This window comes from Platalea leucorodia (assembly GCF_965183815.1).
Source record: "Platalea leucorodia genome assembly, chromosome: 5".
In the NCBI taxonomy this organism is placed as follows: domain Eukaryota; kingdom Metazoa; phylum Chordata; class Aves; order Pelecaniformes; family Threskiornithidae; genus Platalea; species Platalea leucorodia.
This window is the reverse complement of record NC_138827.1, coordinates 50,224,127-50,246,650: the sequence shown is the minus strand read 5'-3', so window position 1 is coordinate 50,246,650 and position 22,524 is coordinate 50,224,127. Positions and strand designations below refer to the sequence as shown.

At 51.9% G+C, this 22,524-nt stretch overlaps 1 protein-coding gene across 3 annotated transcripts in view; it reads left to right on the top strand.

Annotated features, from left to right (window-relative positions):
- The first annotated feature begins 389 nt into the window (after window positions 1-389).
- PBX1 (PBX homeobox 1) overlaps window positions 390-22,524 on the top strand; it is a 136,594-nt gene continuing 114,459 nt past the window's right edge. For all 3 annotated transcript variants that reach the window (XR_014228192.1, XM_082312075.1, XM_082312074.1), the window contains exons 1-2: window positions 390-898; window positions 3,464-3,537. Coding sequence is in view for 2 of the 3 variants with exons in the window: in XM_082312075.1 (XP_082168201.1) it covers window positions 708-898; window positions 3,464-3,537 (265 nt within the window). In the remaining variant the exon portion in view is untranslated. The remainder of the gene's footprint in view (window positions 899-3,463; window positions 3,538-22,524) is intronic.

Genomic DNA, 22,524 nt, shown 5'->3' with positions numbered 1-22,524 from the left:
CCGGCGGACGGGGGGGGCCCCGCTGCCAGCCGCCGAGCGGTGCGGGCCGCCAGCCAGCCCCGAGCCCGGCCCGAGGGTGGGGGAAAGTTTGGAGCCCTCCCCCGGAGCGCGGGGGCTCCGCCGCGCTCCGGCCCCGGCAGCCCCGGCGCTGCCATCGCGGGCGGCCGCCCCGCTCCGCCCCGCCGCGGCCGTTGCTGCTGCCGCCGCCGCCGCCTCCCCGGGCGCAGCCCCTGCCCCGCCGGCCCCTGCCCCGCCGGCCCGCCCGCCGCCTCCCCGGGCGCGGGGCTGAGCTGCCCTGCTTTTGGAGTCGCCGCCGTTTCCCCTCCCTTCCCCGGAACCCCCCCTCCCTCCTCCCTCCTCCTTCCCTCCCTTCCTCCCTCCCTCCTCCTCCAGCAGCCAAAGGGATTTTTCCCCCTTTCTTTTCTCTCTCGCTCTCGCTCGCGCTCTCTTTTTTTTTTTTTCTTTTTGCATTTTTCCCCTCCTCCTCCTCCTCTTCCTCCCCGCCGCGGAGCCGGGCGCCAGCGTGAAGGATAAATAAAAAGCGAAGAGGAAGAGGCTGGGGGGGAGGAGGAGGAGGGGGGGGGGGAGGAAAGAAGAAGAAGAAAGCGAGCAAGAAAAGAAAGCGAGGAGGCAGGCGGCCAGCCCAGCCGCGCCGCGGCCGGCAGCCAGGGCAGGAGCGGCGGCGGAGCGGCGGCCGGGGGCCGGCGATGGATGACCAGCCGCGGCTGATGCACACGCACAGCGGGGTGGGGATGCCGGGGCACCCGGGCCTGTCCCAGCACATGCAGGATGGACCAGGCGGGGCGGAGGGGGAGGCAGGCAGGAAGCAGGACATCGGAGACATCTTACAGCAGATCATGACCATCACGGACCAGAGTTTGGACGAGGCGCAGGCCAGGTGAGAGCGGCGGCCCGGGGCGGGGGGGGCAGGTGCCGGGGAAGTTTCCCCCGCGCCCCGGCCCGGCCTTTGTTGTCCGGCGGCGGGGCGCCCCGCGCGGGGCCGGGGTCCTGCTGCCCAGAAATTTGGGGCTCGGGAGGGGGAGCAAAAGGGGACGGGTTAATTCCCCCCACCCCCCCACCCCCCGTTCCCAACTTCGTGACGGTTTCTGGGGGTCGCAGCGCCCGCAGCCCCCCCTTCCCCCCCCGGGGGTCCCGAAGTCGGGCTCGGCCGGGCAGGCGGCCTGGCTTTTCCCAGGCTTTTTGGGGTGGGGGGCTTCATTCCGGAGGGAGGTGGTGCTCGGAGCAGGCTGGGCGTGCGGGGGGCTCTGCTTCGGGCTCTTCCACAAGAGGCACAAAGTGCTGCTCCATTTTTCTTTTCTTTTTTTTTTTTTTTTTTTTAGGGGCGTTAATAATGTTCTTTTTTAGGGCCCTGTAGTGGTGTTCTTTTTAAGGCCGTGTTTTTGCGCTTGGAGGATGCACATAGACGCTTTCGTGGTTTTTTTCTTCTTAATTGCGGAGGTATTTAAAAAGAGGAAAAAAAAAAAAGGCTGTGAAAGCCGGTAACCGAATTGCCCCCGGCTTCAAGGAGCGCAACCTAATATGCACCTTTAAAGGCGCTAGCAAAAGTTAAGGAAGGGAAAAAAAATAATTCCCAAATTGAAGGCACAGTTGAAGGAACAAAAAAAAAAAAAAAAACAACTTGCCCTGAATTGCCTGGGGTACACTTGAAATTTCTTCTGGGCTGCCGAGCTGCTCGGTGTGGTGTCCTTGCCCCTGGCATCCGTGCCCCGGGCGGGAGCAGATTGCTAGAATACATTGTTCCTGGAAAAACGCACCGCACGGCCCCAAAACTCGCTTAATAACAACTTCCAGAAGGATAAAAGTACCCCTCAAACCTCAGCTTGCATCCTTCCCGCCTCCCCAGCTTGTAGAAAGCTCCCGCTTACCGAAAAGGCTTGTTGCTGGGCCGATCTTACTAATTTTCTTATGTTCTTGCAGGGGCAGAGTAGCTCTTAGGAGGAGGAGGAGGAGGAAATCGTGCACTTTCTCCCCGGCCAGACCCGGGGCAGTGAGGGGATCTTCCTTTGGAAAGTTGCAGGAATTGTGTGTGTTCCTGCCTGAATAATTTAGTGGAGTTAGTCAAATCAATAAAACCAAAGTAGAACAGAGCAAGGAGAAGGCTTTGTGGGTTTGCCTTGCTGGACTGTTTCAGCTGCTTCCTCACAGTACTTTTTTTCATTATTATTATTTTTAATTCTGAGCTGCCAAACACGCCGTATTTACCAGTGATGTTTGGTTTTGCATTTCTTCCATCCATCCTACTATTGCACGGTTGTTCTGCTGCCTCTTTTCTTTTTTTTTTTTAATGAAGTTTTGGGAAGATGCAAAGTGCCAGTATTATTTGTAAGAGGGCCCCTACAGCATATGTACGTGATTTGTGTATACTCAAATGTCTGCGCCCATCTGGGTGTGCTGATAAGGGGACTCTGTGGTTCTGCAAGGGTATATACCTTTGAGAGACTTCATCAGATATATAAATCTTTTTAACATGTTGTGGGTGGTGGGGTAAGTAGTGTGAATGCTTGCCAGATGTTCACATCGTCTTTCGTGTGTAATTTCAGTTGGTAAACAGAAATCCCGTAACCGGCGCCTAATAGCAACAGCCCTTTACACAACTAAACCTTTGGCAAAATGATTGTATGCCTTAAGAGAAAATTAAAAAAATCATACTGTTTCTTTGCCTCAGCAGGCACACGGCGGGTTTTAAAGCCAGCCGATTAAAGCCGCCCCCCCCTCCAACCTCTCTCCTTTCCTCAAAATCCACAGGAGAACAGTCAGCTCTGAAATAACGGCAGCTGAAAAGAAAGGCGTTGAATAGCATGCCCTCCCCTTCCCAGAAGCAGCCGGCTGTGTTTTTAAATGTGTTTACTGTCCCAATTGCAAGAATTAAATTTTAACACCTGCAAATAAGCTGGGTGTAAGTAGCATGGAGGCAGAGGAATGGGTTTCTCTCTCCGTACGTCTGCGTGTGTCTCTGCGCTCCAAGTTGGGCGCTGAAATTCCCTGAATTGACAGCTCTAAGCAGAGGATGTTTCCAGCGCTGGGGCAAGGGGGGGGGGGTTATTTCCCCTCTGCCTTACAGGACGAGCTTAATAAAGCACATGGCTGGATTTAATGTCGGAGCGAGCCCAGTGCTCTCTCTCTATTGAATAAGACAGTTGAACCGAGCTTGGCTCCTAAAAGCTGCTGGCTTCGGCTCGGTGCATCGCCTGGCTCGCACTGGCGGTGGGAGCCACTCAGTGGCAAAGGCGATTTTTCAAGCCGTTCCTAAATTGGCATAATTCATCTCCTCTGCATCAGGTAGGTGGCTCAAGTCCTCGTGGGGATGGCAGCAGGACCGAGGGGGCTCAAACGTTTTCCCCCCCTGCCTCCGGCACGCACATGCCAGCCGATGTGAATTTGGAAAGTTGTTCCCCGTGGTGACATCCTAACCTCACCCTCCCCTCTTTTCTTTTCTCTCCAGGAAACATGCTTTAAACTGCCACAGGATGAAGCCAGCCCTTTTTAATGTCTTGTGTGAAATCAAAGAAAAAACAGGTAGGAAATCAATGCTATTGGTTCTGTATTATTTTTCTTTCTGCTCTTTTGAGGGTTTTATTCCACCAAGTTTGTGGCCCCCCCTCCCCATGTAGCAGTATTTAAGTGGGGAGAAATAATTTGCTGGGATTTAATGCTTCTGGCAGTGGACTTGTATGATGTGGTTTGTGCCTGGAAGGGAAAATATCGTGGTTTAATTTCTATTGTATAGCCTCTTTTTATTTATTGCCTTTTCTGGGGAGAAGAAAAAAAATCAAAACCCTTGCAATTTCTCTCTTGCTTTAGTTTCTTCTTTAAGACGTGTCACTGTTTTAAAAAGAAAAAAAAATATCTGAGTACAGAGTAGTGAGGAAAAAAACCCAACAAAATAAAATTGTGCAGTTTTACTACTGTTGCTATTCAGGTAAACATGAAGGTTTCTTACTTTTTCTTTTTTTTTTTTTTTTTTTTTTTGAAGAAAGGGTTAAAATGCTCTTGTCTGCCAATCATCCAGGCTAGCTCACATAAGAGTGAGTTGTCAGTTGCCTTTAGTGAAAGCAATATATTAGATTGTTTGTTAGTTACTTTAGGGTACTGTTGTTTTATGGCATGGGGTGTTCTCAGGCTTCTAAAGAAGCTAATGGCATGAGAGCGTTGGTTCTGCTGTTTCCCACTTTCCAGACCTCCTACCATGTACTAACACACTTATAACACATCCCAGGGGGGCATTTAAATTTTAAAAGCAACAATTAAAAAATAGCAGTCATCAATCAAGGGTGATCTTAAACAACAGATGCTCAGGGAAGGACATTTAGCAACATGCACCACTTATTTATTTATTTGTTGGAATCTCTTTTTTTAATTAAAAAATGGGGGGAATGATGGAGATTCAGCGTGGGGGGGTTTCATCTCTGCTGTTGGCTTTCTGAGCCGACCGGAGGTGATCGGCGGGCTTTTCCGTGGCGATCCAGCTGCCTTGTTTTAGCACGCTACAAAGTACTTGACTTCTCCCCCCCCTCCTTTTACAACAAGGACTGTAACAGTCAATAATTCATATCTAAACCGTATAAGCAAGGGCATGACATGAATGAAAGTGACAATAAATATGATTGCACACCCGGTTGATATACATTGATAGTTACACATAAAGGGGGAACAGCTTTCGGAAACCTAAATCTGGGTCTTTTTTTTTTTTTTTCCCCCACCTCTCTTTCTTAAATATATATATATAAAACCTCCTAGCGTGAGCAGCTGATTGAAAATACAATTACTTGACTCTTGCAATATATATAAAATGACTAAGGGGGCCCTTTGTTAAACGTTGTTTGTGCAGCGTGTAGCCCAGACAAAGCACCTACCGATGGCATTCGGCTCTCCGAAGTCCTCGCGGCTGCATGGCCGGGTCTGACCTTACTGAGAGGTCCTTCCTTATGGAGTTTCCATACTATCAAGCAGTGGGTTCGGTATGGGAACCTCCGTAGAGTTCTTATGATATAATGTGAGGGAGTCTGCTTATAGATAAATTTTATGGGTGGCTTTGTAGTCTTTCCCTGTGTGCCACCCCAAAAAAAGGAGCCACCAAGTTCCTTTCTGTCCTCTCTTTCTTCGTTTATTTTGTGTGAGCCAAAGAAAACGTTTGTCTGCCTTTTTTCTGTGTGTGTTTGATGCTGTGTATGTTGTCCGTGCGGGGGTACTTTTTGGCAGGGTAACCGATTAATCCTGGCTTGGCTTTGCCATCGGTGCAGTCACAAAGTTCAGGGATGGAGAATCTGCTAGGACCAAACCTGGTGGGAAATCCAGGCAACCTGCTGGATCCTTGGGGATGCCGTGGGGTCCCGGCAAGCTGGGGAGGGATGGGGAGCTGTACGTACCCACAGTGACTGGGTGGGATAATTCCTGTCTGCTAAGAAAAGTCGAGAGAGATGGTATAGGGTGAAGCATGCTGCTGGAAATAAAGGATATTCGGGTGTGGACTGGGGCTGTCTTACACTTTTTAAAATTTTATTTGTTGCTGTTGTGCGTGGTTTACTTGGCTATGGGACCGCTGTACAGAGGTCTCTGAAGAGGTTGAACTGAGATGGCTTTTGGAGCGTTGTTTATCTACCCTCGGATAGGTTTACGGTGAATTATTTTACTTTGCAAATTCAAAGACCTCCTCCCTTCTCCCCCATCTGCATCCCCAAAAGTCACACTTTGTAAGGAAGCAAAAGGCCAGATGGTTTTGTTTTATTTATTTATTTTTTAAAATTATTGCTTTGGGGGCCCAATGCTAGGAGGAAGTTAGCCTTATTTTTTCTGGGGCTGAGGATACTGCCTGCTTCTGTTTGCTTACTCCTTCCTTGTGGGCAGCGGCGTGAAAGTTGAGCCAACTTCTCTCTTCCCGCTTTACATTTTGCTTCCCAGATTTTTGCATGTGTCGCGTTTGAAATCCTGGTGATTGTTTGTGGTCACTGGTGGGTGTTTGAAAATGCGTGCGTACATCTTCCCCCCGGCGTTATGATGTGCAGAAATGTGCGTTCGGTTACCCCGCTGCCTGATTTAAGTGACTCCAGAGCCTTACGGAGACTTTACCACTGTCTCTCGCAACATTATGGCTAATATTTCATAGCGTTAACGTTGTCTAGAGCAAACCCGAAGTGTCCATAAAGTTCTTAGAAAAAGAGGTTGTCTGTATTGGCCAAAGAGTTCCCTTTTGCACTTGGGCTCTTCAGTTATTTTAAAGCATTTATAAACACTTTTAAAAATAAAAATAATAAAAAAAGCTCAGTGGGTTGTCTTTTTGTCTGCAACCTGGAGGTTGCTGCTTTTGGGGTGATGTCTGTTTAACAGTAACAAAAGTTGAGAGGTTTGATACGAGCGGGAGCACGTAGGGGGGGAAAAAATTGCCACTTAAATATACGTATAAGTTGTCGGCGTTCATTTGGTGTTTTCACTTGCTGTTGGTCGCTTTGTTGCGAGGGAAGGGGCAGGACTGCCTTCAAATGGCTGGCTGGCTTTTTGGAATAATAATTATGGAAATGGGAGGCATTGTTGTCCTAAATACAATTGATTCCTCCGTCAATAGGGATTGAAATCGGAAATTGCATTGCTGATCTATAAAAAGTTTGAAGGCAGGGGTAGGGGCTCTGTCTTTATGGCCTTCCTCCCCCCGTTTTTTTTCCTCTCTTGATATGGTTTGGGTTTTTTTTTTAAGCTGTTCTCTGCATGAGCAGAATAGCTAAGCAGAAGAATCAGGCAAGGCATACGCAGACGTGGGGTCCTTGGATGGCAAACTGGAAAATATCTGCTGTCAAAATGCAGCAGCATCTATTTCAGCTGTGAACCTTTCCCAACTCCCATCTCGTTCGGCAGGGACCGGCGGGGAGAGGCTGAGCGCAGGATATATGACCATTTAATCTGATTCCTCCTCCTTAAGAGCTTTTCCCATCGTTTCACTTTCTCTGCTCTTTTGGGGGAGGTGAGGGCATCGGGCAAATTCTACTTCTTAAAAAGACCCTGACTTTGTATTTGAAATCCACCAGTTTTTATTTTCTTACCCCCCTCACCCTTCTGCGTTGAAGGAATTCGGGGTTAAAAGAAAAATGTACATATCAATGGGGGGGGAATTTACGAAGTGGAATATTTATAGACAGCACTGATTAGTCGTGCAATTGTTGTTGAATAATGGGTTTGTTTTTTTTTTTTTATTTTAGAACATAATAGCTATATAAGGTGCCTCTTAGCTACCTTTCCCTATGCATTATCTTCACCAAACTTAACTCAAATCAGATCTTTGGAGGAGGTAGGATTTTTTTCCCCTTCTTTTCTTCCTTAACACCCCTTTGTTCTCTCCAGCTCTGTGTTCAATTAACACCCCCATCGCAGAACTGTAGTCTTTTTTTTTTAATGTCTGTTACTGTATTTCACTTCTGACACCTCTCTTATTATTCTTGCCTGCTGTTTCTCTTTAATATAGCAATTACGATATGGGGTTTCTTTCTTTCTTCCTCCCTCCCTTCTCTTCCCCCCCTCCCAACTAAAGCCCCACCAAGAGCGGCACAGGGAGAAGAGGGACAGCCATGGTGTGTGCGGTGCCGGTGTTTTTGGGGTGCGGGGCAGAGCTGTAAGCACGCTATGCTGGCAAGCCCAAGGCCCCTCGGATTAAGTTTTTTGCAGGGCAGGATGGGGCAGCTTGCTTTCCTCCCCCCCACCGCCCTTCACTAGGGTTTCAAACCCTGCCCTGCTCCTTATCCTGCATTTCCACCGAGGTTTCCCAAGGCGCAGGGGAGAGTTAAACACCTCGATTTGAATTTCAATGCAATTCTTGCACCTAAGGCTTCATTCTGGTTCTGCAAAAGCTAGTAATGAAAGTGCTCTTGCACCAGCCCCGGAGGATCGGGTCCGGCCCTTGCCTGGCTGCTCACCCTCCTGCCCTTCAAAGGGGAGGAAGCCTTTGCTTTGATATTTATTATTTTTTTTTTTTTCCTGCAGTTGAAAGGCTTTGAAGGCAAAAGTGATGCTTCTCTCTCTCCCAGCTGGGCAGGCTCCCTATAGGGGCAGGGTCTGTGGGGTTCGTAGGGGCAGAGTCTGCCAGGTCCCTGGTGTGGTTGCCCTGGAGGGAAGCGAAACATTTTGGGAGAGCAGGGCCTCGAGGCGGCCAGCACTGCCTAAGGAAGCCTCTTTGCAGCTCACAATTAAATTGCTTCCAGAAACCTGATGTCTTCAAGGGAAAGGAGGGAAGGGAATGTGCAAGAGGCTGGAAGACAGGGATGGTTTGGGAGGGAAGGCAGCATCTGGGAGACCCTGGCTTGGTGGAGGGCTGTATTACTGTAAGAGGAGCAGCCACCTCTGGGGACTGGCTGGGAGAGGGTGGAAACCAGTCATCTTGATGGGAAGGGGGACATGTCCCAGTAGGTCCTGGTGGCTGGAAGGAACAGGGTCTTCAGGGTTGGACCTATGTCGCTGCAGCAAGTCCTTTTTCTGGGCTTTCCTCTTCCAGCATGACATTGTCCATCAGGGATCTGCTGGGGATGGATAGCTTTGGAAGAGCGTGCTTGCAGGGAGATTTCTCTTTTTCCCTTTTAATTTTATATTTTCTTCCTCTCCCCTGGTAGCATGTGGTTGGAGCTCTTTGAATGGAGCAGGCTTAATTAGTTTAATCAAAATTGGCCTCCTGCAATCCTCCAGGGGAGGAGGTGGGAAGCATGGGGCTGCCAGTGGGCTCTTCCTCCCACCTCCTCCCCCCCAGCCCTGCCGGCAAAGCGGAGAAACTAGGCCTGGCTCAGGCACGATGTTACCGCTCCTGAGGGACTCCCCACAATTCGGGGAGTACAGGAGCAAACCTGTTTTGTTTCAAGGCTTGTTTTTTGTGGGTGCCTGATGTCGAGTAAACTTTGCTGTGATTGCAGCAGACTGGGAGGATGCTCTTGAAGGGTCTGCTGGGTCCCATCACTCCCTGCCCCATCTGTTTGCTCCTGGGGGATGGATGAGCTCGTCCTCCTGCCCCATATCCCACCTTCCCAAGTCTCCCAGCCTTTGCTTGCACCAGCCTTCCCAGGTATTGGGTAGCGGTGGCTGTTGGGTGCGTGTGTCCAGAGAAGGAGAGTGCTGTGAAAGTGCTGTGCTGGCAGCTTGCTCTTTGGATGCTGCCCGAGGAGAAGGAATCTTTGTGTTCAATTAATGCATGCTGGAAAAATATCTGCATTAACCAGGTGCATGCATAAATAACAGCTAACCGGAGCATCCTGTTATGTGAATGTTAGGTGTCTTCCCCGCTGCCACAGGTCTCTCTCCAGTCCATCTCCCGTCACCTCTGCATGGTCTTGGCAGCAGTCAAAGTGTTGTGGGTGAGTCCAGGGAAAGAGAGCTTGTTATCGGGCCTTGTAGCTCCAAACAAGAAACTCGGAAGATCTTTCAGGCCTAAATTTCTCCAGGGAAAAATGGTTCAAGTTCCCTTATTTGAGACCTGCAAAGGGATTTCCCCCTCGGAGTGCTGACTGTCTGTAAGCAGAGCTTTTTCTAAACGATCTCAAATGCTAGATTTATTCCTGTTAGCAGGCTCGTGTGCTGCATGCCGGCCCTGGGTTTGAGGGCAGCAGCTGTAAACAAAACGCAGAGAAACTCTGAGACAATTTCATCATGGCTTCCCCCCCCTCCCCGTCACAAGGAAATTACTGCATGCAGCAGTTCTTCAGGGGAGTAGGGTGATGGTTTAATGTAAATAGTTCCATTTGCAGTGAGATACACTAGGCTAGGCTGCTGTTGGTGCTTCTGCTGAATCAGAGCTGGGGATTTTGGCAGGGAGAAGGGAGGAATATGGGATTCCTCCTCTGCCTTTTGTTCAGCACCTCATTCCCTAGTTCCTCCTTTAATCCCGGAGCTGCTGCCTTCTCCACTAATGAAGCTCTGCAAAGGGTTTCATGATCTCTTGGAAATCTGCTGTGAAGCATTTTACTACTAGTTTTTTTCCTCCTTGTGCTTGGAGTTGGGGTGCTTTGGGAGGCAGGAGAGCCTGTCCTATTTGCTCTGTGCACTAGACGGGTGGTCTGCAGGTGGTGCAAAATACCAGGTACCCACTGGGAAGAGGGGGTGAGTTTGCGTCTGAAGATGGGATATTTTCTTTTTTCCACCTTCTTGATTTTTTTTTTTTTATTCCTGCCTTGCATTCCCATGGTGGTTTTCCTATACAGTGAGTTTCACCCTTGGTAACACGTGCTTTGCTTTGCTTTGTTTTTGGAGTTGCGGTGGGTGAGGTGGGCTGCGCAGCCCTGGCTCCTTGGACCCCAGAGCAGGATGTCCTTGCTGGGCTCCACACTTTTGGGCTGAATCTTTGGGCTTTCAGGTGCTGGGCAGGGGGAAGTGATGCTCCGTTGTGCTGCAAGGATGCACGCTGTGCAGCGCCTAGCACAGGGGGACTCTAGGCTGGGTTGGGGTTTGGAAGGAGGTAATGTGATTTACAGCAATGGATCTGGTTAATAATCTCCAGCAGCTTCTGTATACTCAGGGGCTGCTTGTATTCCCAGCCAGGTGTTTGCAGACCAGATCAATATGGCCCTATTTGCATGGGGCTGTCCATAATCTAATAAACCAGCCTCAATCTGCGTCCTTTGCTTTCCCCAAACATCCATGCAGAGATGATCCGGGTCCGGCTGGACTGGCAAGTGTTCCCTGCGGTGGGAGAAGCTGTTTGGCCCCTGGACTGCTAGCCTGGGGTCATACGTGGCACCCCAATGCTGCCAGCAGGTACCGGGTGCCAAGGCTATACCCTCCACTAGAGCCTGGACTGTGTGAGCACCCCTGCTTTTTGGGTGCGCTGGATGTTTGTAGGTGCTGCGTGGTGCTTTGCAGACCGTCACCTCCCCAGCATGCTCCACAGGCATCGACATCAGGGGTTTCCCATGAAATCCCTCCCCTCGCCATGTTGCCTTTGGGGAGCATCTGCTGGCAACCCCTTTTGAAACAAAAAATTATGGCTTTGCAGGCCAGGCAGTCGGCAGCTTCTGTTGAAAACTGTCTCGGAGGTGTTGCGTCCCCCGGCGACTTAAATAATACAAGGTGGCGGGCGGTATAGGGATAAATTACAGAAAGCCGTGGCCTGAGGAGGCTGTGGGCTGAATACATTAAAGTATGGTGTTGTCAGGCCGGTGACGGGGCTGGGGAAGGACTCAGGTGATGCTTTCTCCTGGTGCTGGGGGATTGGTTGGGCTGGAATTATTGGTTTGCAACTGTGTCAATTAAAAAAAAAAAAAAAAAGGTGCTGAAGAATTAAATCGCTTGGCCTTGTGTTTGTGAGCCCTGTCCCTGTATTTTTATTTATTTTTTTTAAGCTTGAACAGAAAGCCGCCTTTACCAGCTCCTTTTCGTGGTGGTGAAGGCGAGGCAGCAGGAGAACCGGCGGCCTGATGGAGGGGATGGCTGCCGGGGGAAGGCGCCTCGCCGGGCTGCTGTGGCCGCCGAGGAGCGGTGTGCTGTCGCTGCTGCTCAGCATTTTGGGGAGGTCACCAGCTTGGATAATAGAAATCCCCTCTGACACCTTGAGCGAGCAGCACGTTGTTACTGTCCTCTCCCTACCCGGCCTTTTATTTATAGGAGAAGCCTTACCCAAAATAGCTTTTCTGCTTGGCCTGAGCTGACAGGCTGTGCCCCCCCCCCTTTTTTTTTTTTTTTTTTTTTAGTAAATATACTGATAAATTGAAAACCCTCAGAACAGCCAGTGCTGTGAGGAGCCACACTAATCTAAAACGATAACTTTGCCATTTTACTTCAGCCTTGGTGAAAAATGAGCGGAGCTGCCTTTGCAAGTGGGATCAGCCTGTCTAAATGTTGGTGGCTGGATTTTTGTTTCTCGCCTGAGTGCAAGCCCAGAAACTTGGTTCATCATTTCCATGTCCCATTTTTGGTTTCACAGACAGCATTTTGTAATGCCACGTTTGGCCCAGCCTGGCTGGCCTGCCTGTCCTCGTTATCAGAAGAGGAAAATCAAGTTTCTCTCCTGCTTGGATAACATTTTCAAAATCCAGAGTGATGTTGATTAGCAAAATGAGCGGTGGCAGGTTAACCGGCAAAAATACCCTTCTAGTTGCAAAGTGGTCGTTGCTGGTCGCTGCTCCTTTCCCAACTCCAGAAGTCCCAATCCTGGACACGTCTCTGCAGCACGAGGATTTTTCTCTCTTAATTCAGTGTGACTGTTTCCTTTGACATTTGATATTTACAAGGCTGGAGCCAAAATGAAAGGAATCTGCCCATAACTCTCTGAAATGGGCCTTTCTAATTTCAACATTAATGTTTCAAAACCCAAGTGGCTGGTGGGTGTAGGTATGCTTGTTTACACACAACCGCTTTTTTTTCTTTTTTTTTTTTTTCCCCTGTGCAGTGATTCTCTGGTGAAACATTAAGAATGATACAATACGTGGAGCCTCTGGATGGATTGGTCTTCACTTTAGGCTTTGAATTTGGCTTTTAACTCTAAGTCTCTAATGTTAAAACGTTGCAAGAGTTTTAACTTAGTCTTTTTTTGTTTGGGAGGGGGATGTTTATATGCAAAATTATTATTGCAATAATATGGTTATTGCAAATCTCTAGACAAAAGGCACAGTTCACATGCTAAAAGAAATGAGTTGGAAGGAGTCTCAGCCGTCGATCCTGACTTCATAGCACAGGACACAGCTTCCTCGGTACATTTTGTGTGAAGCTTGTGCTTTCAGAAGGGCATCTGGTCTTGTATAGGAAAGTTGCCGGCAGTAGGACATGCTCCCCATGCTGGTGGAGGTGGTGTTTTGAAGGGTTTATGACCCTTGCTTTGCAAGGCGCCACCTTTTTATTTCTGATCTGAATTTGTCAAGCTTCTGGCAGCCGCGTTGTGCTGTGCATGTGCCTGCTGGGAGCGAGGAGCCTGCCACGGCCCTGCTCCCGGTGCAGTTGCATGTCTGGGGGGAGCAGGTGGCAGGAATGGTGTTTTCGGCAAATGTATTATTACCCTGGAAAATCCTAGCTGTTAGATCTGGTCAGCAGATGTGAAGTGTCGATCGGTATCGGTGGTGGGAAGGGGAGTTGCAATATACTTCGCTAATGGAGAAAACCCTAGGAGCAATTCCCTGATTTACGCTTTCGGCGATGTGAAATGAAGCCATCTAAAGCGCTTTGCTCAGCAAGCTTGTAGCAGACCGCTTCTTCCTCCCTATTTCATGCAGATTTTTCTATAGAGGCTGTTTTTCGGCTCTGTCGCTGGATGGGCAGAGGTGGCTAGGGGGGCACGGACCCCTTAAATGCATCTGGAGGCACAAAGCATCGAGGATGGCAGCGGGGAGCGAGCAGTGCTTGCTGTAGCTTGCTCCAAAGCCCCAGTGCAATTCTGTCCCCAAGCGGCTGAAAAGGTCATTTAGCGCAATAGCAAACATTATTTTTTTTTTTTTACATTCCCTCAAATAGTCAAATTAGCCTCCTTCCTCTGCTATGGGAGCTTCTGGAGGGGGCGTCCCGAGAAGGATTATCGGTAGAAGTGCCTGGGCCCAGGTTGTTCCTCTCCCGAAGGTCCTCGGCTGCTATTTGCACATCCTGGGGTCTGACTGCAGCTGGCATTTCCCCTGTTCGGTGGAATTTACTTTCCGCCTGGTGAGGGCATTGGGTAACATTTGCGCACCTGGGCCGCTTAAGCTGCGGAGAGGCTGGGGGGATGCGTCGGAGAAGGTCAGGGGTCTCTGCTTTCCTTACGGGCAAGAGGGAGTGGGGAGAGCGGCTGATGGGCACTGTGTCCTCTACCTAGGCAGCAAGCAGGAGGGGGAAAACGACGTTATGTAGCGTGATGGTGCCTGTGTGACCACTTGGACCCTGCTCTGATGTTGGGTGGGTGCGGGGTTGGCCCTGGCTGTGGAGAGCTCAGACGCTGCTCGGTTTCCTCTTGTAGTAGACATATTGGTTGGGCAGCAGGGTCTGGGCAGCGGGTGCTAGGTTGGTTTTTATTGTGTCAAAGGGTGTTGTATTTCCACTCGGATAGGTTTGCAGCGTGTGCCCGGGAGGCGTGCAGGCTGGGGTGGGATTTCTCCTTAGAAATGGCTCTTCTGCATCCAGGTCTAGAAAGCTGTGGGGTCCTGACCCACGGGCTCTCTTGGGGGTAGGACGACGTACAGGAGCACGATGGCATGGCTGGAGGTTCAGGGAGACTATCCCAAGGACAAATGGGGATTGTTTTACTGTGAAAAACCCACAGGCAATACGGAAGGAGATAAGACACAGCAAGGGGTGGTGGTAGGGTGGAAGGACAGATTTTTATTTCCCTGCTTCTGCCACGTTTGGTTAGGCTTTGGAAACATCCTTTGGTGAGGACAGTATGCCTGGCTGGCTGGGTGCTTGCAGGGCTAACAGCCAGGGACCAAGGCAGAAGGCGAGCGCTGGGAAGGCCATGATGACACGGTGCTTCCAGCCCCAATTCCTGCTTGGGAGCTACAGGCACGCTGGTCCTCTGTGCTGAGGCACGCGGCTGCAGGCAAGGGCGGCGGACGGACCTGCTTCATCCTACCTAGGCTGTGATTGAGAAAGGAGCAGCACAATTAGGAGAGGTCCTTGCAGTTTGTCTTTGAAAGGAGGTCCATTAGGATAATTTTTAAGCTCCTGTTTAATCAGAAGGCCGTCCGCTGATGAAGAGAGAAATCACTTGCACATGCCCTGCAAGTCACTGGGGTGTGCAGTGGGTCTCCGGTCCCTTTTGCTTTTTTTATTGCTTTTGTTTTGCCCTTTAGGGATGCTGGGTCTGCTGCCCTGGAGGCAGCCAGGCTCCCATCTAGCACCCTTGGGTAGTGATGCTTTCCTCCCTTGGGCAGCTCTTTCCAAGGTTCTCCTCAGCCTCTTGGCCATTGCGCATAGTCGGCAGCCTGCTGCCTTCCTCTTGCCACATACGCAGGCACTGGTGCTGGGTCTGACCCAGGTCAGCGATTGCCCTTGCAGGCTCCTGGGGGAAGCCTGCCCCCGCAGCTCTCCAGAGACCTGTCCTAGGCTCGGTGGGGAGCGTGGAGGAGACCTAAATGAAGAACAAATGAGAACTATATAGAGACAAATGGGAATCAGATTTAGGAAGCAGACGAGACAACCCTTTGGAAGGGGCAGGGGGACTGTTCGTTTTAATCAGTCTCCTTGGGTTTCAGGCAGTAATAAAGCAGATTTGTTTTCTTTTACCTTCTCTTCCCCCAGCCCACTCTTTTTCCCTCTGTTCCTCTTACTTGCTTTTCTCAAAATAGCCCTGGATCCAGCAGCACCAGCATCTCCTCACCGAGCTCTCACCTTCTGCAGATGGGATTACTGGCCAATCCAGCTGACATCTTGTCCAGTTTTTTCCCTTCTCCTTCTGTCTGGTTCTCCCTGTCGGGAGCTTGTTGCCTCAAGCCAGGCTGCCTTGGCTGGGCTGCTGAGGATGGGTCCCTCCCACCGCCAGAGGAGCTTTTCGGACTTTCTGGAGCGAGCAGTGGAGCAAACTCCTCCAAACGGGCTGAGGTTTTCTCTGCGCAGTCGGTTTGTCCTGGCACACTCTGTGTAATTTAGAGGCAGTCCCCAGGGGCTGGCTGTGCTTGGAGGAGATGAAAGTTTCTGTCAGAGGTCTTGGGCAGCACCTTGAAGATGCTTGAGTTACCTCCTAACATGTGCTCCTCCAGGACGTGGTGGTGGTTGGTGGCTGCAAGGGAGGACCCTGCCTTCCTGGCCTCCACGGATGGGTTGTTTCCCTGCAGAAATGTACTTCCTTCCCCTTCCTCCTTCTTTTTCCCCTGATCATTGTCTTGGTGTGCAGCAGGTGGATCTTGGGAGGGCTGGGGCCGTACGTAGCTGTGGGTCAATGAAGCTGAGTCTTTGATCCCTTCCACTTCCAAGAGTCCTGGTGGTGAGTAATCATCTTCCCAAGCAGAGAGGCCAGACTGGAGCTGGGATTAGTGGTTCCCATGACCATCTCTGCAGCTCTCCATCTCCTGCGCTGGGCACCATGCAAGGAATGAAGTTTCTCCCACCTTGAAAGGGAATGTGTGCCCTGCCTGTTGCTGTGCACCCAGTTGGGGAGGTCTCACTGGTGCCTTCTGTGGCTGGGCTGCTCCGCTGCATATGGCTGTTGTGATCATGTCTCAGGCAAAGCTTTCTCACACAGAGTTGTTTTTCTATTTGCTGGTGTTTAGTAGAGAAACAGGGATCCGGAGTAACCTCCGGTGTGTTCTAGTGGATTGCTTTCAGGTGCTCTTGAGTTTTGTAACCCACTTAATCTTAAGTAGGATTCCCCATCTTGGAGAGTAAGTTCACCCACTCTGCTGGGATGTGCTGGGAAGGCTGGTGGTAAACAGCCTCCAGTATGACCCTTGGATTTCCAACTGCTCGTGCCTCAGGCAGAGACTATCAAGGTGGCAGAGCCAGAACTGTTCCCACCTGGCCCGTGGGGCTGTGGGTCCCCTCCTGTGTTCAGTAGGTGATGCTGGTGCAACATGGTGGGGTGGTTTGCGCGGGGCACCCTTCACCTCCAGCACTCAGCAGGTCTCTTGTGAACGCTGCAGAATTGCATATGCAATTGCAATCATTTTCCTGTGTGGCATGGCACATCTTGCACGTAGGCTTTGCCAATAATCCTTGGTGGAGGCTGTGTCCGATCCTGGCATGGGCATCATAGCTGCTTGGCAAGAGCCATTCGGGAGAAAGTTTGTGGTGGCTTTGCTGCCCAGGAGGGGCTCATTTGATTAACGTTTGCAAGACTACCGCAAGGCTTTCCAATTGCAAACTGGTTTGGCTTTGCTCTGAAAAGCAGAGTGAAGCAAAGGAGCCAAGTGTGCCCTGCGGTGGCTTTTCCAGGTCCCCGAGGTCAGCACGAGGGAAACCGCCTCTGTTGCAGCCTAGGGTGAGCCTCCTCCCCTGTTCAGCACAGCAGAAATCGTGGTTGTAAACCTTCACCTCTGGTCTGTAACAACGCTGTGGGCAGTCGTCTCCCCCAGCTTGTGCAGGTGGGTGCCTGGGGGGGCCAGGGGAGCACACGGGTGCTTCGGTGCCCTGGATGCACCCCAAAGCTGTCCTGTGCTGTATTTCCTCTTCCCGTGCTTCCAGAGAGGTCTGTGCATAAAATGATACTTGTTGCTGCCAGCAAGCTTCCCTTCAACTGTGCCACGGTGGGGCTTTTTTTAAAATTTTATTTTATTAGGAAATTCCCATTTGGTTGCTTTAAAAAGCAAGCCCTTGTGGCTGGCCCCTGGCCCGCCGCTAACAGATTTGTTTGAGAAAAGGCTGCGTTGGCATCCTGCTTTATTGAACATGCCTCCTGGGAAGGCGGTTTGAATATCCTTCTGTCTCCTCGGAGCAGGGAGCTCTCAGGACTGCCTGCCGCCATGGGGATGGGGAATGCTCTCCTCTCCTCTCCCCTTCCCTCCCACCCCTTCCCCTTGTTCAAGCCTCCCTTTTTTCTTTTTTTTGAGAGCGCTATGCACGGTGCGTCCTGCTCCATGCGGCTTTTCTCTTTCCCCACGGAGTTCATCCAAAGTTCGTATCCAGACGATGAACAAAGTAGCTCAGACCTTTTCCTGACTCCTCACCCTTTGTCCTCATCACTTAGTGACAGACAGGAATCAAATGCCACAGACAGGCTGACGGGACAGGGCTGTGTGAAAGTCCGAGGAGGAGGAGGAGTGGAGCAGTGCTGGATAGATGGGGGACTCATGTTTAAACTCTTCTCCTCCTCCCTGGGTAACGAGCAGAGCTGCTTTTACTTTGAAGGGCAGAGGGGAGGTGCAGCTTTTTTTCTTTTTGGCAGAAACCGGATAAATTTTTAGCGACAATAGACGTAGGGAAGAGGGACCGGATGGAGTTAGCCTCAGTGTTTAGCACTGGGTGTGCCTCCCATCGGGAGCAGGGGAAGGAAGGGGCTATGGGCCGTTACAGATCGGAGGGATAGAGGCTGCTGGTCTGCCTGCATCACCTCTGTGCTGGAACAGGAGGCTTTGCCGTAGGGAAGAGGGGTGCACGGTCCCAGTCCCCATCCGTTTATAAGGGCTGCATTGCCCTGGCTTGGTCTTCCATCTCACCAAGAAAGGTGGCATGGTCTGGTCTTGCCTTGGTCTTCCATCTCACCTGGCTTCAGGGCTCCCCTCTGGGCGGTGGGTCGTACCCCACTGAGGGTGCAGGGGAGTGGGGTTTAATGTCGGAGGCCTCCCTTTGCCAGCGGGCAGCATGTGCAGGCTGGTTTAGCTGGGCAGCTGCCTGGCTTGGGCTTCTTGTTACTACCAAAAGCTGGGAAAGGGACCATTTTCCAAGCTGGTGTTTGGGGTGCTCAGGAGACTTGGTTCAGCCTGTCAGGAAGGGAAAGGAACAATTTAGCCTGCTTGTCCGTTAGCACTTGTCTAACTCATTCAGCTGTCAGAATTGGGATGACACCTGATGGGTATTTATCCATCTTCCAGATGTCCTCCCCACCGTTCACCTTCTTTTCTTTTTCTTTAATGAAAAATAATGACAACTAAGAATGTCTGGAAGTCCCAGATGACGAAAGGATGGCAGCACTTCATGGCAGAGATTTTGGGGGCGCTTTTGTGGAAGCTGGGTTGGCTGTAGCACCAAGTTTGGCAGAGGCTGTAGAGTAAGGATCTCGTAAGCCTTCAGGCAGAGGAGGTCTCCACGAAATGTATGGTGACCCTTTGCTCGGGGCTGTTCCTCAAGAGGTGCTGTGATCCCGCAGAGATGTGCTGGCTCTGCTTCAGTCCTGGATCTTCTCGTGACTGAATGCCCCACATCTGTCTGGAAAGCAAGGATCTTCCCCTTGGTCTCCTAAGGGGATTCTACTGGTACAAACAAGTGGCTGCAGCCTCCCGTAACGTGTTATCTGTTAAAGTCTCTGGAGCAAGCTCCAACGATGTGGTGCGACGCAGGCCTGGGGGCTTCGCCTGTTCGGAGCCACCCTGTTGGCAGGAAGATGTGGATATCCCTTGTGTAGACAAACTCTGTGCCCGGCTTTCAAGGTATGGGTATGTGATTGGGCAGGGAGAGGAAATGCTGCTGTCAGAAAAGGACTTGCAAAGGAGTGTTTACGTTTAGCCCTTAAATCCTGGGAAGTGCCCTGGAAGCTGTGGGTGAGAGGAGGATCTCTTGGGTTCTGTCTGCACACGGAGAGAGACTGCTCACAGCTTAAATGAGCAGGAGCAATGTTGTCTCCTCTGTTGGCAGGGGAGAAACCAACTTGCTCAGCAAGTCCCAGGACTCAGCAGGGAGCTGGGGTGACCAGCTCACCCCAAGGCATGGCAGGTTGAGTCTCCGTCCCCCAGCCCTGGCTGCAGCATCCCACATGGCTCCAGCCACTCTCATCAACCCTGCTGCCAGGGCCGCTTGCAGGGTTCATCTCGGAGGCAGCAGGAAGGGGCTGGGGAGGTCCAGGTTTTGCCCTCTTTTGTTCACTGATTTTGCAGAGCTTGCTGATCTGGGCCCTGGCCAGCTCTTCTGACTCACAGGAATCATCTCACGAGTCTCCTATACCCTCCATTACCTGATCCAAGCGCTTCCCGGCGTGTTGGCTGTCGCTGCTGTGCCATCGCAGAGCAGTGGCCGTGAAGGGAGTTGTGCATTTGTGCAGCATGCGTCTGCCACTGGCTGCTGCAGCGTGCAGTGCTGGAAGGGCCTGGAGCCTGGGTCTCCCCTGTCACCCTTTGCAATGCCTGCTCCCTTTGCTAGTGACCATCTCTCCTGAACCTGCAGACAGTCTCTAAATTGACTGCGAGGCAAAATAAAGATCTCCTTGCTTGTTAAGAGGAGCAAGCTTGATAGCTGTTTTTTCCCTGTCCCTTGTGCTGTGTTGCTGGTAGCAGCACTACTGAGTGCTGTAGGAGGTAGTTTGGGGGGTCCACTCGCCTCTCCCCTTGTTGCTGTAGGGCTGCTGTGGTTTTGTTCATGAATGCAACACATTGGGCCTGGAGGAGGATTGTGGCAATCCACAGGCTCGTTCCAGCACTCCCTATCTGGTAAAGGCAGTGGGTCAGCAGGAGGTGACCAGAGTTTTGTCAAAAACTGTGCACTGATGCTGCAAACCCTGAGGTCCCTGTTGAGCAAAGGCGGCTGCGAGACACACTTGGAAATCCCCCATGTTGCAAGCTGGGAAGTCTGCTGGAGTTCCTGACTTGCCCCTCGTGCCGTGAATTTTTTGCACGCGGCTTTACCTCCTCACCCCTGCAGGGAAGCAGCTGGGGCGTGTTCCCATCCCAACCTCGTACCCCTGCGAGGTGCTTGGTTTGGCAAAGGGCTGCTGTTGCATCAGGCCGGGCTGCGCCCAGCGAGCGTGGGAGGAAGGTCCCTGTGCTTGCGGCAGGAGCATCACTCAGAAATAGTTCAATATTGCGGCTCCTCTGGGGGCTTGGGGAGGCCTGTGTTTTTTGTGGCTTGTTTCAATGTGCCACATGTGAATTTCTCTCCCATGGGTCCTGGTGACTTGCAAGATTTGGGTGTTTTGGTGGCTTTCTGGCCTGCGGTTGCCAAGCCATGTGCGATGTTGTGCAAGCGTTTTGCATCTTGTATTAAGTTTGCAGGTACCTTGTGGAGAGCTTAAGAGAACAGGAAGGTCCTGGTTTGATAGGATCAGGGACTCACATCCCCAGTGAGCTATGGAGCAAACCTCTCCTCCGGACTGGGTGCCCGTGGACAGCCTGGCTTGGTACGGTGGCAGGGAGGTGTTTCTGGGCTCTGCTGAGCGGTGTTGGGGTGGCTTCTTGTTGCTGTTCAGGTGCCTCACCTGGCTGGTCCCCCACAGAGAGAGGAGTCTTGGCTTGCCCCGGGTGCCCAAGGAGTGGGAGCAGCCTTGTGCAGGACTGGATGGTGGAGAAGCAGCGCCCTTCCCTCTTGCAGAAGGGTTAAGCGAGCAGTGGGGTGCGCTCCTCTGGGACAGTGGCTGAGGTTTGGGTCTCCCCTAGCCGGAGCCTCCCGCTTGTGGGGCCTTGGTGCAGCCTGTTGCTAAAAGGGGAAGGTGATGTCCTGAAAATGCCCTCCCAGGTGACTTAGGCACTAACGTTTTACCACCTTTTCAGCAGAGCTGGAGTCCCAAGGGTGGTAAAAATTAGCCACTTGTTTGTGGTTGTGGGCCGCCCCCTTGGCAGGAGTCTGTCTGCTTGGGTCCTCCCTATCAGAAGGGATTTGGGGTGTGGGGGGCTTTGCCATCTGCCTTGATATGTTCCCTATCGTACGTCCCAGCCTCACCGAGCACAACTGTGTCCCGCAAGATGCGTGGTCCGTGCCGAGCTGGCCCCGGAGTCGAGCTCTCCTGCTGTCTCCCCCTACCCCTGCTTGCCTCCTCCGCGATGGTGCCTTTGTCAGCCAGCCAGAAACCCGCAGCGCCGCAGCCAGCCTCCCTGAAGTGCCAGCGATGCGGCATTCGGGTCCCGGCCCCCCTCCCCGCCTCTGTCCCAGCATTTATCAGCAACCTCCCTTCCCTCCCAGCCGTCAAATTCTTTCTCCGTGCCGTCATCCTCCGGCCAGAAGCCGCCCCATCCCCGCTCTCCCTCCCTCCCTCTGAAACCAGCCCAGAACTGCTGGGCAAACATTTCGCCTGTTGTTATTACAGTATTCCCATCTGCATACTTAGTCATAAACCCCTTTTAATTCCAGCCTTTTTCTGGGGCGGGGTTAAGAGTTCAAACCCATCATTTTTCTTTTGGGGCTGGAGGCTTACAAAAGCAGCCCGCGGCGAGATTGTTTGGGAGGACGGGGCCGAGAGTGAGTTTAGGGGGAGGGAAAGGGGAAGGGAGCGGTGGGGAGGGGGATTGCACACAGGGGTGCTGGCTGTGCAGCCCCCCCTCCCCGGGGAAGGTTTTTGCTGAGCTTTGTGTGGGGCTGGCCATGGCAGGGGGGTGCTCTCTGCCAGCTCCCCCTCTCCCCCTCCTTCTTTCCCCTTCCTGTGGCTCGCTGGAAAGCCAGAGGTGGATGGGGCTGGCCCCTTCGTGGGTAGGCGTCGAGTCAAGTCGTGCCACTGCTGGTCTTGCCTCGTTTGCCAGAGTCTTTGGATAATGGAGCACCAAAAGCCGGAGAGGAGTGTTCCCAAATGCGTGGGGAAGAGAGCAGCCCTGGCTCTGTGCGAAGGCCCCTCCAGGAGAGCCCTGCAGGCACAACGCGATGTCGCTGATGCTTTAGCGATGCAAAGGATGCTGTGGGGCTCCCTTTGCCCAGCTCACTGTGTCCTGACTTTAAAAGGCTGTCCCCTTCTTGCTTGGGGTGGTGGTGGTTCTGCTCCAGGAGCACTGGCGGTCTCTGTGCTCACCTCCCACCCTGTGCAGGCATCCGTAGGGCTGGATGAGCCCAGATATCTTGGCGTTTCTCCTAAAAAACAATGGAGTCTGTTGCTTGTGAGCCTACCTGGTAGGTGGCTGTAGTAACTCTTCCCTCCTCCTCTTTGGAGGACGGCTGCTTTTAATTCCCTCTGTGGCAAGGGTTCCCGGATGCTGGCACTTCCTACTAGCTTGATGCCACACCATCCTGAGGTCTTCCTGCTCTCCATCTGCTTTTCCGTGGCCTGGGTGGTGTGGGCAAGGCAGCAGGGGGGCAGAGGGCTCC